Source organism: Cervus elaphus, chromosome 12 (genome assembly GCF_910594005.1).
Source record: "Cervus elaphus chromosome 12, mCerEla1.1, whole genome shotgun sequence".
Classification (NCBI taxonomy): Eukaryota; Metazoa; Chordata; class Mammalia; order Artiodactyla; family Cervidae; genus Cervus; species Cervus elaphus.
The window spans coordinates 97,628,287-97,649,132 of record NC_057826.1 but is presented as its reverse complement, the minus strand read 5'-3'; the positions used below and the strand labels follow the sequence as shown (position 1 = coordinate 97,649,132).

Here is a 20,846-nt window from a genome sequence, read left to right as displayed (position 1 = left end):
GTGCTGCGATGAACATTGGGGTGCACGTGTCTCTTTCAGATCTGGTTTCCTCAGTGTGTATGCCCAGAAGTGGGATTGCTGGGTCATATGGCAGTTCTATTTCCAGTTTTTTAAGGAATCTCCACACTGTTTTCCATAGCGGCTGTACTAGTTTGCATTCCCACCAACAGTGTAAGAGGGTTCCCTTTTCTCCACACCCTCTCCAGCATTTATTGCTTGTAGACTTTTGGATAGCAGCCATCCTGACTGGCCTGTAATGGTACCTCATTGTGGTTTTGATTTGCATTTCTCTAATAATGAGTGATGTTGACCATCTTTTCGTGTGTTTGTTAGCCATCTGTATGTCTTCTTTGGAGAAATGTCTGTTTAGTTCTTTGGCCCATTTTTTGATTGGGTCATTTATTTTTCTGGAATTGAGCTTCAGGAGTTGCTTGTATATTTTTGAGATTAATCCTTTGTCTGTTTCTTCATTTGCTATTCTTTTCTCCCAATCTGAGGGCTGTCTTTTCACCTTACTTATAGTTTCCTTTGTAGTGCAAAAGCTTTTAAGTTTCATTAGGTCCCATTTGTTTAGTTTTGCTTTTATTTCCAATATTCTGGGAGGTGGGTCATAGAGGATCTTGCTGTGATTTATGTCGGAGAGTGTTTTGCCTATGTTCTCCTCTAGGAGTTTTATAGTTTCTGGTCTTCCATTTAGATCTTTAATCCATTTTGAGTTTATTTTTGTGTATGGTGTTAGAAAGTGTTCTAGTTTCATTCTTTTACAAGTGGTTGACCAGTTTTCCCAGCACCACTTGTTAAAGAGGTTGTCTTTTTTCCATTGTATATCCTTGCCTCCTTTGTCAAAGATAAGGTGTCCATAGGTTCGTGGATTTATCTCTGGGCTTTCTATTCTGTTCCATTGATCTATATTTCTGTCTTTGTGCCAGTACCATACTGTCTTGATGACTGTGGCTTTGTAGTAGAGTCTGAAGTCAAAATTCCTACATTAAAATTAAAATCTATCAGGAAATCTGCAAAACCCAATACTTTGTGTGGCCCACGACTCAGGAGAAATGAGACTCACAAGACAGAACCATTATAGGATATGTGTTGTACATGTAAAGATTTCTTTAGTTACTTATGCATAAACAAAACCAGTTAACTTCTGCTTCCTAAGGACTTAGTATTACAGTATTCTTGCCTTTAGGGGTAAGATTTTTTCTTTCCAAGTAACATCTATATTTTCTGGAGCAGGTCAGTGATGGAAGAAATGACACTTTCACTCTTGTAATGAGGTACCATTAACCAGAGGCCTTTTGTAAGGGTGTAATTTCAAACTTCATTACGGACTAAGGCAGCCACACCGCCCATTACTCAGGAAAACGTGCTTCTGTTGTCACTGTCCAATGGGCCTTACATTTTTAATGCTCCTTGTTAGAATATTTATGAAGCTGCATCCCCGGTAGAGGGCATCTGTCTCTGGAACATGTGGGTCCCAAGGGTATTACCTGACAGGGTTTCATTGCCTCACTTTCGACTTTTTGGTTAGGAAAATAGAAGTTAAAGGTACAGGCCACGGTCTGAAATTCTTTCTGATATAGTTCTTATTACTATTAAAGTACTGGAAGGAGGAGTTTTCATTTTTGTTATCAGAGAAAAGCCTCAGCGTGAAGGTAACTAGCTAAAGTCCACAACAGAAGAATGAGCATATGCTCCTTGTGCTTCCTTTGAATTGTCTCGGGAATGTTCCTCTGGCAAAAGTATGTTTGCCTCAGTCAGGTTTCACCCTTGCTGGTACACCTGACCCCTCAAAAATATTTAAAGGTTCTGACTTAACTGATTAAAAATAAAATTAGTGAAATTTAGTCCTGTCCATGAACCATGCAGTGATTTAGTTCAGAATGGAAGCTGCATCTAAAAGAGTCCAGGCTTGGGAATTGCATGGACCTGGTTTTATGTCTATCCCTGGGCAATAGGTGTGGGTTCCTGTGAGAAGGGAGATATCTCCTTGCCAGCCTGACTCCTTCCCACTGACCATCTCTTCCTAACTGTGGACTCCTCAGTCCTGGGCTGTGCAGGACACTTCTCCCCCAGCAGGCCTGGTTGGTCACTGGCCATCACAGGGTACACGGAATGCCTCGCAGGTAGAGGTTTTGGCTACGGAAATACATATGCATGTGTGTTTGTATATGTAGTCAAAATATAAAAAATAACAGTGTTTGTTTCAAAGAATTATTAATAATCATATGACTTTGAATTGTATATTTTCTCATATTTTTCTTTAGCTATTTCTCATATTCGTATATCTTCTCATATTTTTCTTTAGCTATTTCTCATATTTGTATATCTTCTCATATTTTTCTTTAGCTATTTCTAATATTCAGATTAATAACCATATATGTTCAATTTTAATTTCCTTTGCATATATCATGAGAGAGGGAACTATGTTCTTGAATTTGTGAAAAATACCATGACTGTATCCTGTTAATATTCAAATAGAAATGAAAGCTTTAGTGAGGAAATATATACAGTTCAAAGACTTGAAGTGTGTTACAGATAATTTTTTTCTTAACACAATTCCTCTTTAATACAGAGAGATGTAAATAGCTTTTTCCTTTTAAGCTACTTTGTTTCTTTTTTTTTTTTTTTTAAGGCTCCAGTTTGCTTTCCTTTGTCTCTGTTTAAGTGGGATGAATATTTGTCACTGTCTCCTGATCTGCATTATAAGAAATACAGATATCCATCCCACCGTGCTGTAACAGGGCAACCAAAAGACATCTGTTCAGTGAAAGAAATGACTCCAGACCTGTCTATTCTTTTCATTTCTGTTTTGAAACAGTTATGCCCATGCAGTCCCAGTACTGGGATGATTACCGTGTGATGCCATCTGCTCTCCCATGTCCTGGGAGCAGCAGTGTAAGAAACACCCTGGAGTGGCTTCCTCAAGAACTTAACATAAATTCAGAGTTAAAGATTCAGATAACAGTTGTTTGATTTTTGCAAGAAATGTTCATGGCTTCACAGCATCAGTGCATTCTAGACATTATTTACACATTAACTGAGCACTTGCTTTAATTTAATACTTGTTTCCCTCTCTCCCCTGTAACTCCTCACCTTTGTTTTTAGAAAGATTTGATGTATCTGCAGACTTAGTGTGGTCCATGATGTTTTTTTCTAGGTCCATTCAGTATCTTCACACTCATAATTGGTTGCCATTACTTAAAAAATTAAAGAGTTCATTTAAAAAATATCCAGATTTGTAGATTATCTTTTAAAAACTGACAGGGTTGATAATGTCATCCCCTGATCTCACATGACAAGTGCCTGTGCCCCCAGGCCCCTCTCCCCACAGCTTGGCTGCCCCTCATTCTGTACTCCCTGCCAGGACCCCGGCCACCCTGAGCGCTCAGCCCTCATTCTCTCTCAGACACGCGAGCGGCGTAACCAGAATGTTCTCTGCCTGCCCCGCTGCCAAGGCCTTATGCCACCGTATCTAACTGTTTGAGTTTCTAGCTTTCGATCTTAAAAATAGGGAACTGTACCTGGTACTTAATGAAATTTTGAAGAACATTGCAAAGGAGAACTATTCATTGCTGTTTTACTTAGATGTTTTTATAAAATGATTTTGTTTCATGAGTTAAGATTGTTTAGCAGACAGTACTGTTTCTTTAGTCAAAACCTAAATATGTTTTAAATGAGTATTTGTTTGACACATGTCTCTTGACTAAAAGAATTTAAATGGGATGAAGCCTGAAAATAACCAATATACATTTACATATTTGTATATAAATATTAATATATCAAAAATATAAACACTACCCACTTATCTACTTATGGGTATATTAATATTTAACACATTCTCAGCTTTGAGTAATTATAATAAAATTACTTATTCTTAAATAGCCTTTCATTTCTTCAGTTCAGTTCAGTCGCTCAGTCGTGTCCGACTCTTTGTGACCCCATGAACCGCCAGGCCTCCCTGTCCATCACCAACTCCTGGAGTTTACCCAAACTCACGTCCACTGAGTCAGTGATGCTATCCAACCATCTCATCCTCTGTTGTCCCCTTCTCCCCTCAATCTTTCCCAGCATCAGGGTCTTTTCCAATGAGTCAGCTCTTCGCATGAGGTGGCCAAAGTATTGGAGTTTCAGCTTCAACATCAGTCCTTCCACTGAACACCCAGGACTGATCTCCTTTAGGATGGACTGGTTGGATCTCCTTGCAGTCCAGGGGGCTCTCAAGAGTCTTCTCCAACTCCACAGTTCAAAAGCATCAATTCTTTGGCACTCAACCCTCTTCATAGTCCAACTCTCACATCCATACATGACCACTGGAAAAGCCATAGTCTTGACTAGACAGACCTTTGTTGGCAAAGTATTGTCTCTGCTTTTTAATATGCTGTCTAGGTTGGTCATAACTTTCCTTCCGAGAAGTAAGCATCTTTTAATTTCATGGCTGCAGTCACCATCTGCAGTGATTTTGGAGCCCCCCCAAAATAAAGCCAGCCACTGTTTCCACTGTTTCCCCATCTATTTGCTGTGACGCGATGGGACCGGATGCCATGATCTTAGTTTTCTGAAAGTTGAGCTTTAAGCCAAATTTTTCACTCTCCTCTTTCACTTTCACCAAGAGGCTCTTTAGTTCTTCTTCACTTTCTGCCATAAGGGTGGTGTCATCTGCATTTCATTTCTTAATAACTTCTAAATAGCTTATTTAATAACTTTTTGATACCTTTGACACCTTTGACCTTTGTGATAACTTTGATACTTTTTGACAGCACATTTAGGATGAACTGATAAAGGTAACACGTGTGGGTGTTAACTTTAGGTGAATGTTGTTTCTTTTCAGAATAAGGCAGGAGAATGATATGGTTGATTCGGCACCACAGTGGGAAGCTGTGTTAAGGAGACAAAAGGAGAAAAACCAGGCGGACCCCAACAACAGACGATCCAGACACAGATCTCGCTCGTATGTGCTCCCTCTTTATGCCTTAATTCACAAACTCAGAACTTTCAGTAGCATGCGGATTCCGGGGCACATTGGGCTGTCCCTTTTGAGGTCTTCTAAAGTGATTCAGCTTTATGATGATTATCCTACTATTTGTTTGTCATATTTACTTTGTTTATTGTGACACTCATCAACTGCATCTGAAGGGGTAGAAGTTGGAGCACAGCCAAAGCAAAATGTCATAAACACAAGGCTATCAAAATCATGTTTTATTTTGGTTTTAAACAAAAGTGTATATTCAGCTGAGTAAGTAGGAAGTCTCCTTTGTTCTGTAGCCAGACTGTTGGTGAAATACCTGCTGCTTCTCTCCTCTGAAGCCTGGGTCCAGGTTGAACTAGCTGTGACTAACTTCCCATCAAATTACCATTTGTGAGCAGTTGTCAGTGAGTGAGTCATTACGTCCCAGTCTTGAGATCGGCCTGCTCCTTTTGTAGCTAGGCAATGCCAAGTGTGAGCACAATTATCCCATGATGATGAGGTTGCCAGTCCCCAGGTCAATTTTCTTTTGAACTGATCATGTTTACACTTAAATATTTGCATCATCCAGATTTAGACTCCCCACTCCCACCTCTTGCTCTGAAGCATCTCTTTCTTTTTTTGATGGGCAAGAAGTAGATTTATTAATATAGGGCACTTATGAGAGACATAAGTGGGCAGGCAAGGGGACTGTGCTCCAAGAACTAAGAGGGAAAGCAGCTTTATTTATTCTGTCTATGGATACACACTTCATAGACTGAGTATGGGCCACCCCAGAAGGTGAGAGGCCCCAGGAGATGGGCATATCCCATATCCCATAGAGAGAATGTGACCCATTTTAGAAGGTGAGAGTGAGTGGCCCCCAAGCATGCCTTTTTAAAAAATGCATACTTCTAAAATTTGTCGTTTATTTGGCTGTACTGGGTCTGTGTTGTGCAGGCGTCTGGCTGCGGCGAGTGGGGGCCCCACTCCAGTTGCAGTCAGCTGGCTTCTCATCGCAGTAGCGTCTCTTCTTGTGGAGCGTGGCCTGCAGGGCGTGTTGGCTTCGTGCTCGTGGCCCCTGCGCTCTGGAGCACAGGCTCGGGAGTTGTGGGCACAGGCCTGGTTGCTGCACAGCGTGCGGGACCTTCCTGGGCCAGGATCGAACTCGTGTCTCCTGCTTGGGCAGCAGACATGGTTTACAGCCGAGCCATCCCAGGGAAGGCCCAGAGCACACATTTTTAAAATGAAAAGTGAGCTGGGACTAACTACCTGTGTCCCTTTATGATTCTGGGTAGTTAGATGTCTCGTGTTGCCTACGTGTGGGAGGAGAGATAGTGTCTCGGGTTTTCTTTATTTTCTCAGTGAAGGAATTACACTGACTGAGCTTTGAGTGATACATCCTTGCATTCCTGGGATAAACGCCCAATAAACCTATTATCCTTTCCATATATTGCTGGTTTCTATTTAATATTATTTTGTTAAGATTTTTTCTACATGTTCATGAGAGATTCTGAATTATAATTTTCTTATAATATTTGTGTCAGTTTTTTTTTTTTTTTAAACAGGGCTATGCTGGTCATTTAAAATAGTTTAGGAACGTTTCCTTGTTTTCTCTATTTTCTGAGAGTATAAAATTAACAGTATTCTTTCCATAAATATTTGACATAATTTACCCAGGAAACCAACCCTTCCATGAATTTTCTTTTGTGGTAAGTCTTAAATTACAAACTGAAATTCTTTAACAGATACTGGGCTGTTAAGATTGTGTCCGCTTGTTATGTGTAGGTTTTGGTAGTATGTGTTTTTAACAGAATTTGTTCCTTTGATCTAAGTTGTCTTTTAATACAAAATTTGTTTATAATAATTCTTTTAGTGTCCTTTGAACATCTGTTGTGATATTACCTCTTTCATTCCTGATGTGGATAAATTGTTTCTTCTTTTAATTTTCTGCTTAATTTTGTTTTCTAGTTTTTCAAAGAACTAACTCTGGGTTTTGTTGATTTTCTTTGTCTGTTAACCTTTTCATTGATTTCTACTCTTTATTACTTTCTTTTATGTATTTTGTCTTTTATTTGCTCTTTTTTTTCATCTTCTTATGGTGACACTGACATCCGTGATTTCTTTGACCTTGTTTGTTTTTAGTGTAGTGTGTTATTTAATTTCCAAGTATTTGGAGATTTTCTACATATCAAATTACTATTAATTTCTAATTTAATTGTATTTTGGTTAAAATCTGTAAGATTTCAATCATTTCAAATTTATTGAGATCTATCTTAAGAGGTAGCATATAGTCTTTAATGATGAATGATCTGATGGACTTGAAAAGAGTCATTCTCAGTTGTTGGGTGTAGTCTACAAATGTCAGGTAAATCTAGCTAACTGAGAGTATTGTTTGGATGCTCTGTGACTTTACTGATTTCTTTGTCTACTTTTCAATCAGTCGTTGAGAGAGATGGTAAAATTTCCAATAATTGTGGATTTTTCTGTTTTACCCTTTAGTTCTGTCAGTTCTTGTTTCAGGTTATTTTGAAGTTCTGGCATTAGGTACACACATATTTGTTGGGGGAAAAAAAGTTTATTTTTGGTCTACCTAATAAATTGGCCTTTTTATCATTATGACATGTCCTTTATTCTGGTAATATTCCTTTCTCTATGTCCATTTTACCCACAAACTTTTGTGTGTATATGTATGTATGTACTTATATAGCCATTATACTTTTTTCATCCTCACTTTTTACATGGTATGTGAAATTGAAAGTCACTCAGTTGTGTCCGACTCTTTGTGACCCTATGGACTGTAACCTCTGTCCATGGAACTCTCCCAGTAAGAATACTGGAGTCAGTAACCGTTCTCTACTCCAGGGGATCCTCCTGACCCAGGGGTTGAACCCAGGTACCCCACATTGCAGGCAGAGTCTTTTTTTTTTTTTTTTAGTGGAGGGCAGTTTATTACACTGGCGGGCCCAAGGCAGAGTCTCCTCTTAGCCAAGGGCCCTGACCAGCATTTGTGAAAATCTTTTATACCCCATGTGTACGTGTCCAAACCCACCAGCCCAAATCCCTTGAGGCTTACAAAGGAAGGGTAAATACAATCACAATAACCCCATCATACACGTGTTATGTGTTCAAACAGTTAATAATCAATAAGCCCGCGGTTACATTCCAACCAGTTAATAACCGATAAGCCTGTGATTACATTTCGATAGATACTGTCCGGGCAGGGGTGATTAGATTTCTCTTCTTCAAGATTCCCCTGCCCAGAGGGGGGTCTTATCCTTCCATTGTCATTCCTACAGGCGCTAAGCACAGACTTCAGAGTCCACTGGAGAGGTGGCCGCGCACGATCAGCACAGACAGGCCTGAGATGGAGTCCAGGCCCTATGAATTCCTTCTTCATTCCCCCCTCCTGATGCTCTTAGTTTCCCTAACGAGCATCATTTATTGAGATATATTGTACCTTAGCCCTCCTGCCACCCACATGAGAGAATGCTATCAACCTCTGGGTTACAAAATTCACAAGGCATTGTAGGAAGCAGGGCCCACAAAGCAGTATGATCAAGATTACTATAACAACAGTTCATTAGACATGGCTTTCACTTGATTTTGCGTATCCTCCAAGGCAGCAGATACATCTTCAGACAGGTCAGGGGTGTACACACCATTCGCCAAAGTCCCTCCTTGGGCTGCTGTGAGTATGTCTAATGCCATCCTATTTTGAATTACTGCCTTCCTCATCTGAATCTGTTCTTCGTTCAAAGCTTGAATGGCTTTAGTACTGTCTAAGAGGGCCTGTTTAATGAAATTAATTAAGGCCTCTACCTTAACCATGATATCCGTTGTCCCTGCAGAGGGTATAAACAAGGCAGCAAGATAGTCATACCATTGGAACACGGATTGTGTCCATCTTGCGTGCAGATAAGGCAGGTTTACTGGAGGCTGGTGTAGGCTACGCTTAATTCTGCCATGGGCGAAAGCAAATCCTAATGTGCAACGCCGCACCCAGCCAACTGGTAACCATGGCCATAAGTTAAGCCCACAGAGCCACTGGGTCCCATTGGGGGCTACCCAGCGGATTCCAGGATTATATTTCCAGTCGGAACCGGGCCACTGAGCAGACTGATTGGGGTGATAGGTAACTTCCAAGATTTGTTTACTTTGTTCAGGGGACAAATAACAATTCTTTTGGGTCTAGGGGATGGTCTCCAAATCCAACTTTCTGTTCTTTTTGTTCCCAGCAAATAGTAGCAGGGGCAATCAACTGTCCTTTCTCAGGAGTCATCCAGAAATATTCATCCCAGACCTGGTAGTATTGCACCGGGAGGCCTGTCCCCCTTTTGTAAGGGAGCCCTTTTCCTCTTTAATTCTCATATATGAGGTATAAGCCTTTGTTATCTCTGTAAGGCTGGTGTTCATGTTAAATGTAACCCTATGTCCCTGGCCCATTGATGGCTTCTTCTAACACCAGAGGGCAAAGAAAGGTTATGGTTGGTGATAGAGAGGAAAGTTCCTTTCTGTTGTTAAAGTCCCCATAACAGAGTGACGATACCCACCAGGGGAGTCTGTCTATTACTGACAGGGGCATAGCCCCACATACCCAAGTTCAGAATTGCATTGGTGAGGCAGCAGGAGTCGTTTACCCAGCTCCATCCTGTAGAGGGCTCGTCTGGGACCTCGTTTTCTTCTTCCTCCTCAGAATGATCTTGGTTTACCGTGGGTCGGTGGGGTCCTTCTGGGTGGTCCACTCGGCGTCCTCTGGGTCAGCGTGGTATGCCTTCTTCGCTCTGGTGTGATGGATCAAGGGACAATACCTGCAACTTTAACTGCAGTAGGGGTAGTTAGAATAACATAAGGGCCCTTTCACCAAAGGGCTAGCAAATCATGTTTCCAATCTTTGACCCATACTTGGTCACCAAGTGTAAACTCATGAATCTGTTCCCCAAGGGGGAATGGCACCCTTTCTTGTACAAACTTAGTTACCCGATTTATTACCTTACCCAGTTCCATCTGCTGTGAAATCCTATCCCCCCTTACCTGAGGCAAATTTGTTGACACCTGTTTTATTATGGGAGGAGGCCTCCCATACACAGTTTTGTGTGGAGAATAGCCTTGGGACTGTGGGGTCATCCTGAGTCTGAGCAGAGCCATTGGAAGCAAGTCCACTCAGGAGCAGTCAGTCTCTCTGACCCACTTGGAGAGAGTCTCTTTAAGTGTCCAGTTGGTTCATTCCACCATCTCAGAACTCTGGGCCTATATGCAGTGTATAACATAGGCAGAGTCTTTAGCAGCTGAGCTACTGCTTTCCAGATGGCGCTAGTGGTAAAGAACCCACCTGCCAGTGCAGGAGACATAAGAGACACAGGTTCAATCCCTGGGTCGGGAAGATCCCCTGGAGGAGGAAATAGCAACCTGCTCCAGTATTCTTGCCTGGGGAATCCCATAGACAGAGAAGCCTGGTGGGCTATAATCCATAGGGTCACAAAGAGTTGGACATGACTGAAGTGACTTTTATTTTATGACTGAGTGTATCTTTATGATTAAAGCCCATCTCTTGATCTCTTGTAGATTGCAGTAATTTGTCTTAAAATTTTTTTAAATCTAATCTGACCATCTGTAACTTAAATTGAGTGTTTAGAATACTTATGGGTCATATAATTATTAATATTTGGGGTTTAAACTTTCTTTTAAATCTCACATGATAAAAATACCAGACCAGAGAGAGGGTTATCTCAGAACAATGAAATTGTATGAGAGAATCCCATTAATAGTATGATATGTACCTTTCTGGAATTTAGTTTTTAAAACAAACCATAAAATGTTGGTGGTATTACTTTCTAATTGAACTTGATTATTTGACTATATAGCTGATATAGCCAAAGTACAGTTAACAAAAAATATCTATTTGAAGAGTAATTCTTTCAGAAGTTGCTCTGGCTGCTGAGTTAAAAGCAGATTGAGAAAGGAAAGGAAGCAGGAAGAGCAATTAAAGAATTTTTCAGTGGTCCAGGTGTGAGGTGGTTTTAACTCAGAAAAGATGGTGGTGGTAGAAGTGAAGTGGATGAATACACATTTTGGAAGGAGAGCTAACGGGTTCATAGTGTGAGAAATAGTGTGGATGAACTTTGGCATTGACAGATTAAGTGAGTAGCCATGCCTTTTTACATACTTCATCCATGAGATGGAATGAGATGGTCTGGTATCTGCGGGAAGTGTTAAGTTTTCTGTTTCATTATGTTTGAAAAACCAAGTTGGCGATCAAATGGAAATGTCAGGTAGGCTTCTAGATAGAAGTGTTAAAATTCAGCAAGATTATTCTTACTTTATTTAGGACATACTGGGCTCTGCCTTCTATTTGAGTCATGACATTAAAAACCCAAGGTTTGTTGACAATTAAGACAATATCTGATTGGTGCTGTTGTTAAGAACAGACCTATGTCTACATTCTGGGCCTCTGAATGTTAGGTTATTACCTCGTCTCCATGAACTTCTTAGTGTCATGTATACAACAGATGATACCATGCTGAAGAGATTTTGCTGAACATTAAGTCACATCACATATGTCAAGTGACAGCATAAATACTCACAATTGCAATTAAAAGTTCTCCAGGTCTCAATGTATCCATATAAACAAGTTACTTGATTTTTTTCCCTTTGAAATGGGGAAGAACTGAGAAAAAAGAGCAGGTTGAGGACACTCATATTAAAACTAGAATTTGAGAATTTAGGAATCTCTAGGAACCACTACAGCTTTTCTTTTAAGTGAAAACATAGAGCAGCATCTGAAGAAAGTAATTAAAATTGTTCTTTAGATGTATCAATATTTGTAAGTATATGTAGCATTTAAGATACTTAGTACATCACATACCTGTCAGTTACTCCCCTATTTTTGAATCCTATTGTCCTGTGTGTCAATTGCCCATGTAGAGGTATCCACTGAGGATTTAGAATGTTATGATACATTGTTCACACATGATTCACTCATTGCTTTTTTAAATCTCCAATGAAATACTAGAAACTTGTGTTCATTATTAAATACCAGAGATACACAGTTGTATAAAATACAAAATCCTTTCTCCTAAAGCACATAAAGTGAAATATGATTGGATATCATTTACTTGAATGTGGGAATGGTCCTATCAGTTTATTTTTCAGCTTCATTGCCATGACATCGATATTTACATATCATTGGGAAGCTTATGAAACTTATTTTCTACATGGGTGAATTTTTTTATTCACTGGGATATTTGGAAAAGGCATGAAAGTTGAAACAATAATATCTCACAGGTTCAACTTGTGTGTGCACGAAGGCTCAGGCTCCCTCTGGTGGCAATAATGTCTTACTACTTCTATTGAAAAAACGTGAAAGATGAGGTTGTCAGGGTGGAATGATGTTCCCAGTTAAACACAAAACAGAAGTCTGATGCCTTAGATAAAGATTTAGCATGAAGTCCCCGGAAGTGACTCCTGAGTGATCTTCAGCAACTAGGTTTCTGGGCTCTATGCCTTTCTAATCTTTTTTAATTCCAAGAGAAGGAGAGGGAAGGAGAAGATTTAAGACGTTTCACAATCATGTCTATTCTGACCACTCAGGAATTTGATGAACAATTACTGAGTTAAGTGCTCTGAATGTTTTAAATAAAGATGTTTTATAAAATTGATTTTTTTTAGTAACACATTTTCAGCTCTAAATTTCCTACTATGGCAGTGATCACAAAAATGAGTCAAATGCTGTCATATGTATTATTTTCAGTATATTATATTTGTATACTATACAAAATTTGTATCATTTGCGTATTATACAAAATATATTATCTACTATAATATGGGCTTCCTTGGTGGCTCAGATGGCAAAGAATTAACGTACAATGTGGGAGAGCCGGGTTCAGTGTCTGGCTCCCCTGGAGAAGGGAATGGCAACTCACTCCAGTATTCTTGCCTGGAGAATTCCATGGACAGAGGGGCCTGGTCAGTTATAATGGGGTCACAGAGAGTTGGACACAACCGAGTGACTAACACTCTACTATAATATATAGCACATATTCTATGTTATACTATTTTCTAGATAATATAATTAGAGTGTTTGGGGGATGTAGAAAAAGACTATATGGAAAAAAGAAAAATTATTTCTATGATGTCTTATCAAAGAAATCTCTCTGAAAGGTAAATATTAATTTGAGTTATTGATATAAGGTGTGTATAAGAGATGTTTTTGAAAAATACTGGGCTAATATTAGACGGCATGTGTGTGTTTTATATACATTGTAATATACATTGTACCTGTGGAAACTCATGGTTCTATTTTCTTAGAAATTTATTTGGCAAGTTCAAGTAAAACACCTGCATAACTAAGGGCCTTTAAGTTAAGAAAAATAGCTGTTAAAATTCCACAGCTTTCAGAATCCACAAAACGATGTTGAGCTGCACACATCATGAGGTCATTGATGAAATGCATGCATGATGAAATTATTGATGAAATGCATGCAAATGTCAGCATAAAAATTATTCAGTTCTCATCAGCATGTAACCTGTGTTTACATTTATTAAGTCACAGGTCATCTAGCAATTGGAGGATATTAGCTTTTTTTTCTTTTAGCTGTGGGATTTTCCCCTGCCTTAACACTTCTTGAAAGTGCTGGCACTTGAGAATGCAGTTTGGTTAAATACATGACTATTACATGCCATAGCATTCAAACATGTAGACCAAATTTCTGAATCTTTTAGGGCCAATATTTATGTCTGGAAGGACTAATGTTCTTTTAAGGTAAGTGCTCAGTAGCTCAGTTGTGTCTGACTCTTTATGACCTTACGGACAGACTGTAGCCCACGAGGCTTCTCTATCCATGTGATTTTCCAGGCAAGAATACTGGAGTAGGTTGCCATTTCCTCCTCTAGGGGATCTTCCCAACTCGGGGATAGAACCTGAGTCTCCTGCATTACAAGTGCATTCTTTACCCCTGAGTCACTGGCGAAGCCCTCTCTTAAGATAACACTTTTCCAGTTTTTCTGCGATGGGAAGGAAAGGCATTTCTTGTGGAATTGCAGCATTAGCAACTTTTTAAAGAATGGAAGTGTCACTGATTCAGTGTTGGGTTGGTTTGAGGTGTACGCAAAGCGATCAGTAACGCGTCTGGGTTTTCAGATTCTTCTCCCTTATAGGCTGTTACAAGATACTGAATGTGGTTCCCTGTGCTGTGCAGTGGGTCCTTGTTGTTTATTTTATATGCAGCAGTATTTATATGTTAGTCTCAAGCTCTTAATTTATTCCTCCCCCCAATAGTAATTTTTCAAAAATTTTAATTGGAGGATAATCGCTTTACAGTCTTTGTGATGGTTTCTGCTGTATAACAGTGTGAATCACCCATAAGTATAAAACCTGAAAACACCCTTATTTTTTTTTCTTTTCTGATAATTAAGGCAAGAAATTCTCTTGGCTAAAAGAAAAAAAAATCAGACAACATAAGAAAATGTAAATAAGAAAATAAAATTAGGTGCAATTCCAGCACTCAGAAATATCTGTTACCTGCTTTTTGTATTTTGCTCACATTCACCATTTTCCACCACTAGGCCTGGGGTTGGCAGTCTTGGGGAATGTGTCTTCCTTGCCCCTCATTTTGTCATTCTCCTCCCCTCCTACCTCCTGCTATCAAATTATAACATTTCCTTCATTCTTTTAAGATTTAATTAATTCCTGTTTCAGTGGCATTCTCTCCAGCATTATTCAGTATCCACATAATGGAACTTTATGGTCATTTTGCCTCTTCCTTCCTTCACCAGACTTTGGCTGTTGTACTGCCGTGTCATACCTTTGACCAGTGGTTTTTACCCTGGGATAGTCTTTCCTCCCAGAGGACATTTGGCGAAGTCTGGGGACATTTTTGGCTGCCTCACTGGAGGGTGTTACTGGCATCTAGGTGTCAAGGCTGTAGGTACTACTGATCATCCGACAGTGCTCAAGACAGCCCCCAACAACCACGGATGGCGTCTGACCCCAGGGTCAGCAGTGCGGAGGTCAACATACCCTGCTCTGAAGACAGTCTCAGCACTGCACCGTCCTGAAACAAGTGTGATTCCCCGCAGAATCGCTTCCTAACCTAGATGCCATGTAATACTGACTTCCTGTGAGAATCAGATGCTGGTGTATAATTACAATGGAACCTTCTTTCATCTTTCTGTATATAAACAGAATAATAGTTTAGTGCTTTTCAATATTAGTTCCTTCTCTGTGGCAGTGTGGTTGACTGGGCTAATGTATTGTCTAGTGAACCAGATCAGTCACATGTAGGAAAGGCAGATTCCATATAGGAAATTCTTCCAAAGAAGCATTTTAAGTTTATTAAGCATACAATTTTATTTTTGATAACAAACTCTACCTTTAACAATACCATATTTTATATGTCTGAGACCAAGGCTTTGTTCCCTTTCTCTTATCTTCTGTGTTTTGACTCCTTTTGAGTGGATTAAAAGCTCTACAGATTTTTTTTTTCTTTCTCTACAAAGGAAAAAACTACTTAGTTCAGTTGTGAGAAAGTAGTTTCTTGTATTCTGTGGGCTCAGAAAGACCTAACAGAAAGTCTCAGAGGTGCCCTTATTAACTGGGAAAAATGAAAGCAATGATAATATCATATGCTGAAAGTGATATTGAGCCCAGAAATGCTGATACACATTATAAATTTAAAATTCCACAGGAGAGCGTATCGGTGGCTTTATTTACCTGCAGGCATTTTAATTGTTAGGGTTTAGGTCTTTTCTTTGGGCCTTTGTTAGAACTTGGTTCTCTTGAAAGGACTGATAAAAGCTTATCATTTTCTCACTGGGGCAAAAAAAATCATTCTGTGGCAACAGTTGCTGTGATCATAGATTTCTAGTTCTCACTGCTCTTATGGGGACCCTGAACACCAGAATGCTGGCTTTGAATTTATCATTCTAGAAAGTTAAACATGGTGGTACAGTTTCTATTCAAGTAGTTCTTAGAGAAGAAATTTGTACAGTCTACAGACGGGGTGGAGAAGGGCATATGGGAAGATGGCAGCACGGGCCACAGACGTGTCCCAGGACTTGTGAGCCCACACCTCAGCCCAGAAATGCAATGTCAGATGCAGTGAGAAAGGGCAGCGAGTCAGTGGCACACAGTCTGCCAGCCTGGCTGTCCCACCGTTTTCTTTTCCCTTGTGGTGTTGCTTCTACTATGTAATCACAGATCGCATTGGGACTTTTCCATATTAATACAATCAAGGTGAATTCTTTTGATATAACTGAGTAGTTAGAAGGACCAGAAACAGAAGCCTCAAATCAGTCTTCATTGTAAAACCACCACTGGAGAGTGTGTAGATTTGCCCCGCTACTGCTAAGCTCTTCATTAAATGGAGCCCTGGTTGTGGCTGATTTTCATGTCTTTTCTTTTTTTTTTAGCCGACTAGCAGATAAATTGTCTGGTATTTTTGTACTAACCATCCCACATTAGCTCTCCTTGTTCAGCCTTTCCTTGTCTGGTATCAGCTGGCAGAGAAGAACTTCACAGTCTGGAAACCAGTAATATTGCGGCTTTGCTGAAGTTAGAGATTAGATCATTGGACGAAGCATGTGTGCCGAGACGAGTGTTGTTCTTTCTATTTATAGGAGAAGTCCCGATATCCAAGCAAAAGAAGAGTTATGGAAGCATATCCAGTGAGTACTGTTCTTAAAACCCACATGGTTTGAAGGCACTTGTAAGGACACAGAGGGGCAGCCCCGGGTGAAGCCTGCGAGGTGGTCTTAACGGCCGTCACTGTGGGGGCCCGGCGCTCCGTGGTGGCGCCTCAGCAGGCAGCCCCGCCACCTCTCCCGAGGCCAGTCAGCCCTGCCTGTGAATGAGCCTCAGATGGGCCCCACTGTGCAAGTAAATACCAAGGAAAGGACGCCTGCTCCGGGAGAGAGAAGCAGATCCTTCTAGGGAGATAGGGGATGCTGGAGAGTCATCTACATCCTGAATAAAGAAAAATTGCAAGAGGGTAGAAGAGCTACCGAAAAGGTTTTCCTCCCATTTTTTCCTTAAACACATACCAGTTTTTTTGGTTTATTTTTTTAAGTTTTATTTATTTCTATATTTTAGTTTTTGGCCACAGCATGTGGAATCTTAGTTCCCTAACCAGGGATTGAACCCATACCCCCTTCATTAGAAGGCAGACTCCCAACCACTAGACTGTCAAGGAAGTCCTAAATGGACCCTAGTTTTCTTAATCTTCATTCCTGGCTTATATCTCTATTAGTTTTATTAACACTGCGTTATAAGACAAGATTCAGTTCAGTTCAGTCGCTCAGTCCTGTCTGACTCTTTGCGACCCCATGGACTGCAGCACGCCAGGCCTCCCTGTCCATCATCAACTCCCGGAACTTTCCCAAACTCATGTCCATCCAGTTGGTGATGCCATCCACCCATCTCATCCTCTGTCGTCCCCTTCTCCTCCTGTTTTCAATCTTTCCCAGCATCAGGGTCTTTTCCAAGTGAGTCAGTTCTTCCCATCAGGTGGCCAAAGTATTGGAGTTTCAGCTTCAGCATCAGTCCTTCCAGTGAACACCCAGGACTGATCTCCTTTAGGATGGACTGGTTGGATCTCCTTGCAGTCCAAGGGACTCTCAAGAGTCTTCTCCAACACCACAGTTCAAAAGCATCAATTCTTTGGTGCTCAGCTCTCCTTAGAAAAGAAACCTTTTCTTTTTGTTAAAGAAAGCTGAGACAAGATTAGAAAGGTGAAAACTCACCTGCTGATTGTAAATGGTGTTAGTGTTTATGTCAAAACTTTCATTCTCTTGCTCATTCCCTTCTAGAAAAGAGCTTGTGGATCCATCTGGACTGTCAGAAGAACAATTAAAAGAGATTCCATACACTAAAATAGAGTATGTCTTTGAAAATCTATCTTAAAAAGTTTTATTAATATTTGTAACTGAGTAATCCATTCTTACTCTTCAGAGGTGTTCCTTGCGGTGCTTTGTCTTTACATTTTAACTGAAATTAAAAATAACTATAGAGGAAGAAGTAGAAAATGGTGTGCTAAATTAATTATTGTCGCTCTATCCTGAGGTCACGCTCTCCTAGAGCTGCCTGTTTGTGGGTGGCCCACTTGTCCTGGGTGTTTCCCACTAATTAAGTACAGCAGTACTGTATGATCTTCATTGGCAGAATCCATGGATTCAGACTGTAAAGGGGCATGGGGGTTTTCAACTTCGCTTAGGGCTGGTGTCCCTAACCAAGCATTATTCAGGGGTCAGCTGTATGATAAAGTTTTATTTTCATTTTATGATGGAGGTAGTTTCCTTTTGTTAACTTATGAAGTGAAAGCCAAATAGGCTTTCCAAGCTCAGAGAGATCAGGTTTTTAAAACTCTCAGTTATTACTCCTTCGCAGTTACAGTATTAAGGAAAACCTCAAGTCGGTCCCATCCTGACTTCCGGTGTGTTTGTCTTCATGGTTTCTCTTTGCTTGCTCAGGACACAAGGTGACCCGGTCCGCATCCGGCACTCTCATTCACCGCGAAGTTACCGCCAGTATCGCAGGTCCCAGTGCTCGGACGGAGAGCGGTCTGTCCTCTCTGAAGTGAAGTAAGTGGGCAGGTGTGAGTACGTCATCCCCTTCACGGCTCCAGGGTAGCAGAGTACAAGGGAACTGTCTGCAGTGATAGAAATGTTCTGTCTGTGGACATGGAGTATTTGGAATGTGGCTAGTGTGACCTAGAAACTAAAAACCTAATATTTTTAATTGTGATTAATTTGAACGTAAGCAGCAGTGTGTGGCTGGTGGCAACCATATTGGATAGCACAGACCTAGACTGTAATTATACTGAATTATGGCCTTTCCAAGGGCTTCCCAGCTGGCCCTAGTGGTAACAAAAAACCTGCCTGCCAATGCAGGGGATATAAGAAACACAGGTTTGATCCGTGGGTCAGGAAGATTCCCTGGAGGAGGGCATGGGCCTGGAGAACCCCATGGACAGAGGAGCCTGACGGGCTGCAGTCCATGGGGTCACATAAAGTCAGACACGACTGAAGTGACTCAGCACGCATGCATTGCCCTTCCAAGCTGTGCACTGAGGCTTTTAGAAGACAGAAAAAAGGCATGAGCTATTCTATTTTGAATAATAAATGCACCCATATTAGAGAGAAATTGGCATAACAGTTTCTTTTTGCATTGACGGCATTTCATCTTTTCTTTTACTATAGCAAATATTATGTGTTACAGTAGTTTGTGTTGTTTAGTTTTTCTTTTGAGAAAAGTAGCCATATTTCAGCTTAATATGATAAATGCTATGTTTTAAATGAATGTGTTAACAAAGTAATTATGCATCCATTTATGAAAGTACTGTCTGTGTGTTAGTCACTCAGTCATGTCTGACTCTTTATGACATCATAGTCGGTAGCCTGTCAGGCTCCTCTGTCCATGGAATTGTCCAGGTAAGAATAATGGAGTGGATTGCCATTTCCTCCTCCAGGAGATCTTCCCAACCCAGGGATTGAATCCGGGTCTCCTGCGTTGCAGGCAGCTTCTTTACCGTCTGTGCCACCAGGGAAGCCCGTGGAAATTTGTGCACTTGATATTGCTAGGTAGGAATGTTAACCATTAAACTCAGAATTAAGGCTTAAAACTGAAATAAACATTAACAAATTGGGAGATAGACTAGCCCATCAGAGAGAGATATAGGTCAGGTTTTGTTTTTTTAATTTTTTGTTTGCTTGTAAAATGTAGAACATTGTTGTCCATAGCTCCACAGCTGGTTTTTTTTTTAAATAAAAAAGAATACATGGCCAGTAAGTATTTCTCTAGGAACAAATCAAAAAGCCATTTATACACATATCACAGTAAGAAAAGCACATACTTATAATTTATTCTTGGTTCTTCTACTTATTTGCTGTGATTTGAGGTAAATTACTTAACCTGTTGAATTTAATTCAAAAACATTTATTAAATGCCTCACTGTGTAAAGCACTGTGGTAGTAACTATAAGGAATGCAAGATGTCTAAAACCTGTTTACTTTGCTATAGGCTTCTTCCAACTCAAATTGTGCTTCTAGGTACTATCTCAGTCATTAATTCTAAAACTCACTCTCTGCAGTTCAAAAACCGATCTTGTACCTCCACTTCCTGTGACCCGTTCTTCAGATGCTCAGGGTTCTGGTGGTTCCACAGTTCATCAGGTAGGAAATAATCGGTTTTAAGAGGGTATGGTATTGATGACGAGGTTCCATGTTTAAAAAAATAGCATGTATAAAACGTGGAAGGAGAAGAAGGAGAGGTGTGTGATCAAGACAAGGCACACCTGGGAAGTTCGAGGTTTATAAACAGACGATGTTTATAATGGACCAGTATCAGCTTGATGTTTGCAGTGGACTGTTTGGGTCATGGATCCCTCTGAAAGGCAATTATAACTACTGTCTTTTTCCCATAAAAATGTGTGTAAGCATTCATTTCAAGCACATAAGCATACGATTTGGGAAGTTCATGGACAACCTAAGAACCCTGACTTCAGCATATCTATCATTCACTGTGCTTAACTTGATTCATTTTTGTTAATGACTTGCTGATGCTGCTCTGTGCGACCCCATAGACGGCAGCCCACCAGGCTTCCCCGTCCCTGGGATTCTCCAGGCAAGAACACTGGAGTGGGTTGCCATTTTCTTCTCCAATGCATGAAAGTGAAAAGTGAAAGTGAAGTCTCTCAGTCGTGTCCGATTCTTGGCGACCCCATGGACTGCAGCCTACCAGGCTCCTCTGTCCATGGGATTTTCCAGGCAAGAGTGCTGGAGTGGGGTGCCATTGCCTTCTCCAGTTAATGACTTGAGCAAGGACCAATTTTCTCTTGATGCTGACGAAGCTGTTAAAGTGCTGCACTCAATATGCCAGCAAATTTGGAAAACTCATCAGTAGCCACAG

The 20,846-nt window shown here is 40.5% G+C and overlaps 1 protein-coding gene across 4 annotated transcripts in view; it reads left to right on the top strand.

The window, feature by feature from the left end:
- Window positions 1–20,846, top strand: part of EPB41L4A (erythrocyte membrane protein band 4.1 like 4A) — a 267,439-nt gene that overhangs the window by 241,705 nt on the left and 4,888 nt on the right. For 2 of the 4 annotated variants that reach the window (XM_043920176.1, XM_043920175.1), the window contains 5 exons: window positions 4,832–4,951; window positions 16,562–16,609; window positions 17,750–17,818; window positions 18,410–18,520; window positions 20,029–20,110. In XM_043920176.1, the coding sequence (XP_043776111.1) occupies window positions 4,832–4,951; window positions 16,562–16,609; window positions 17,750–17,818; window positions 18,410–18,520; window positions 20,029–20,110 (430 nt within the window). The remainder of the gene's footprint in view (window positions 1–4,831; window positions 4,952–16,561; window positions 16,610–17,749; window positions 17,819–18,409; window positions 18,521–20,028; window positions 20,111–20,846) is intronic. The other 2 variants (XM_043920178.1, XM_043920177.1) reach the window with 1 other exon arrangement.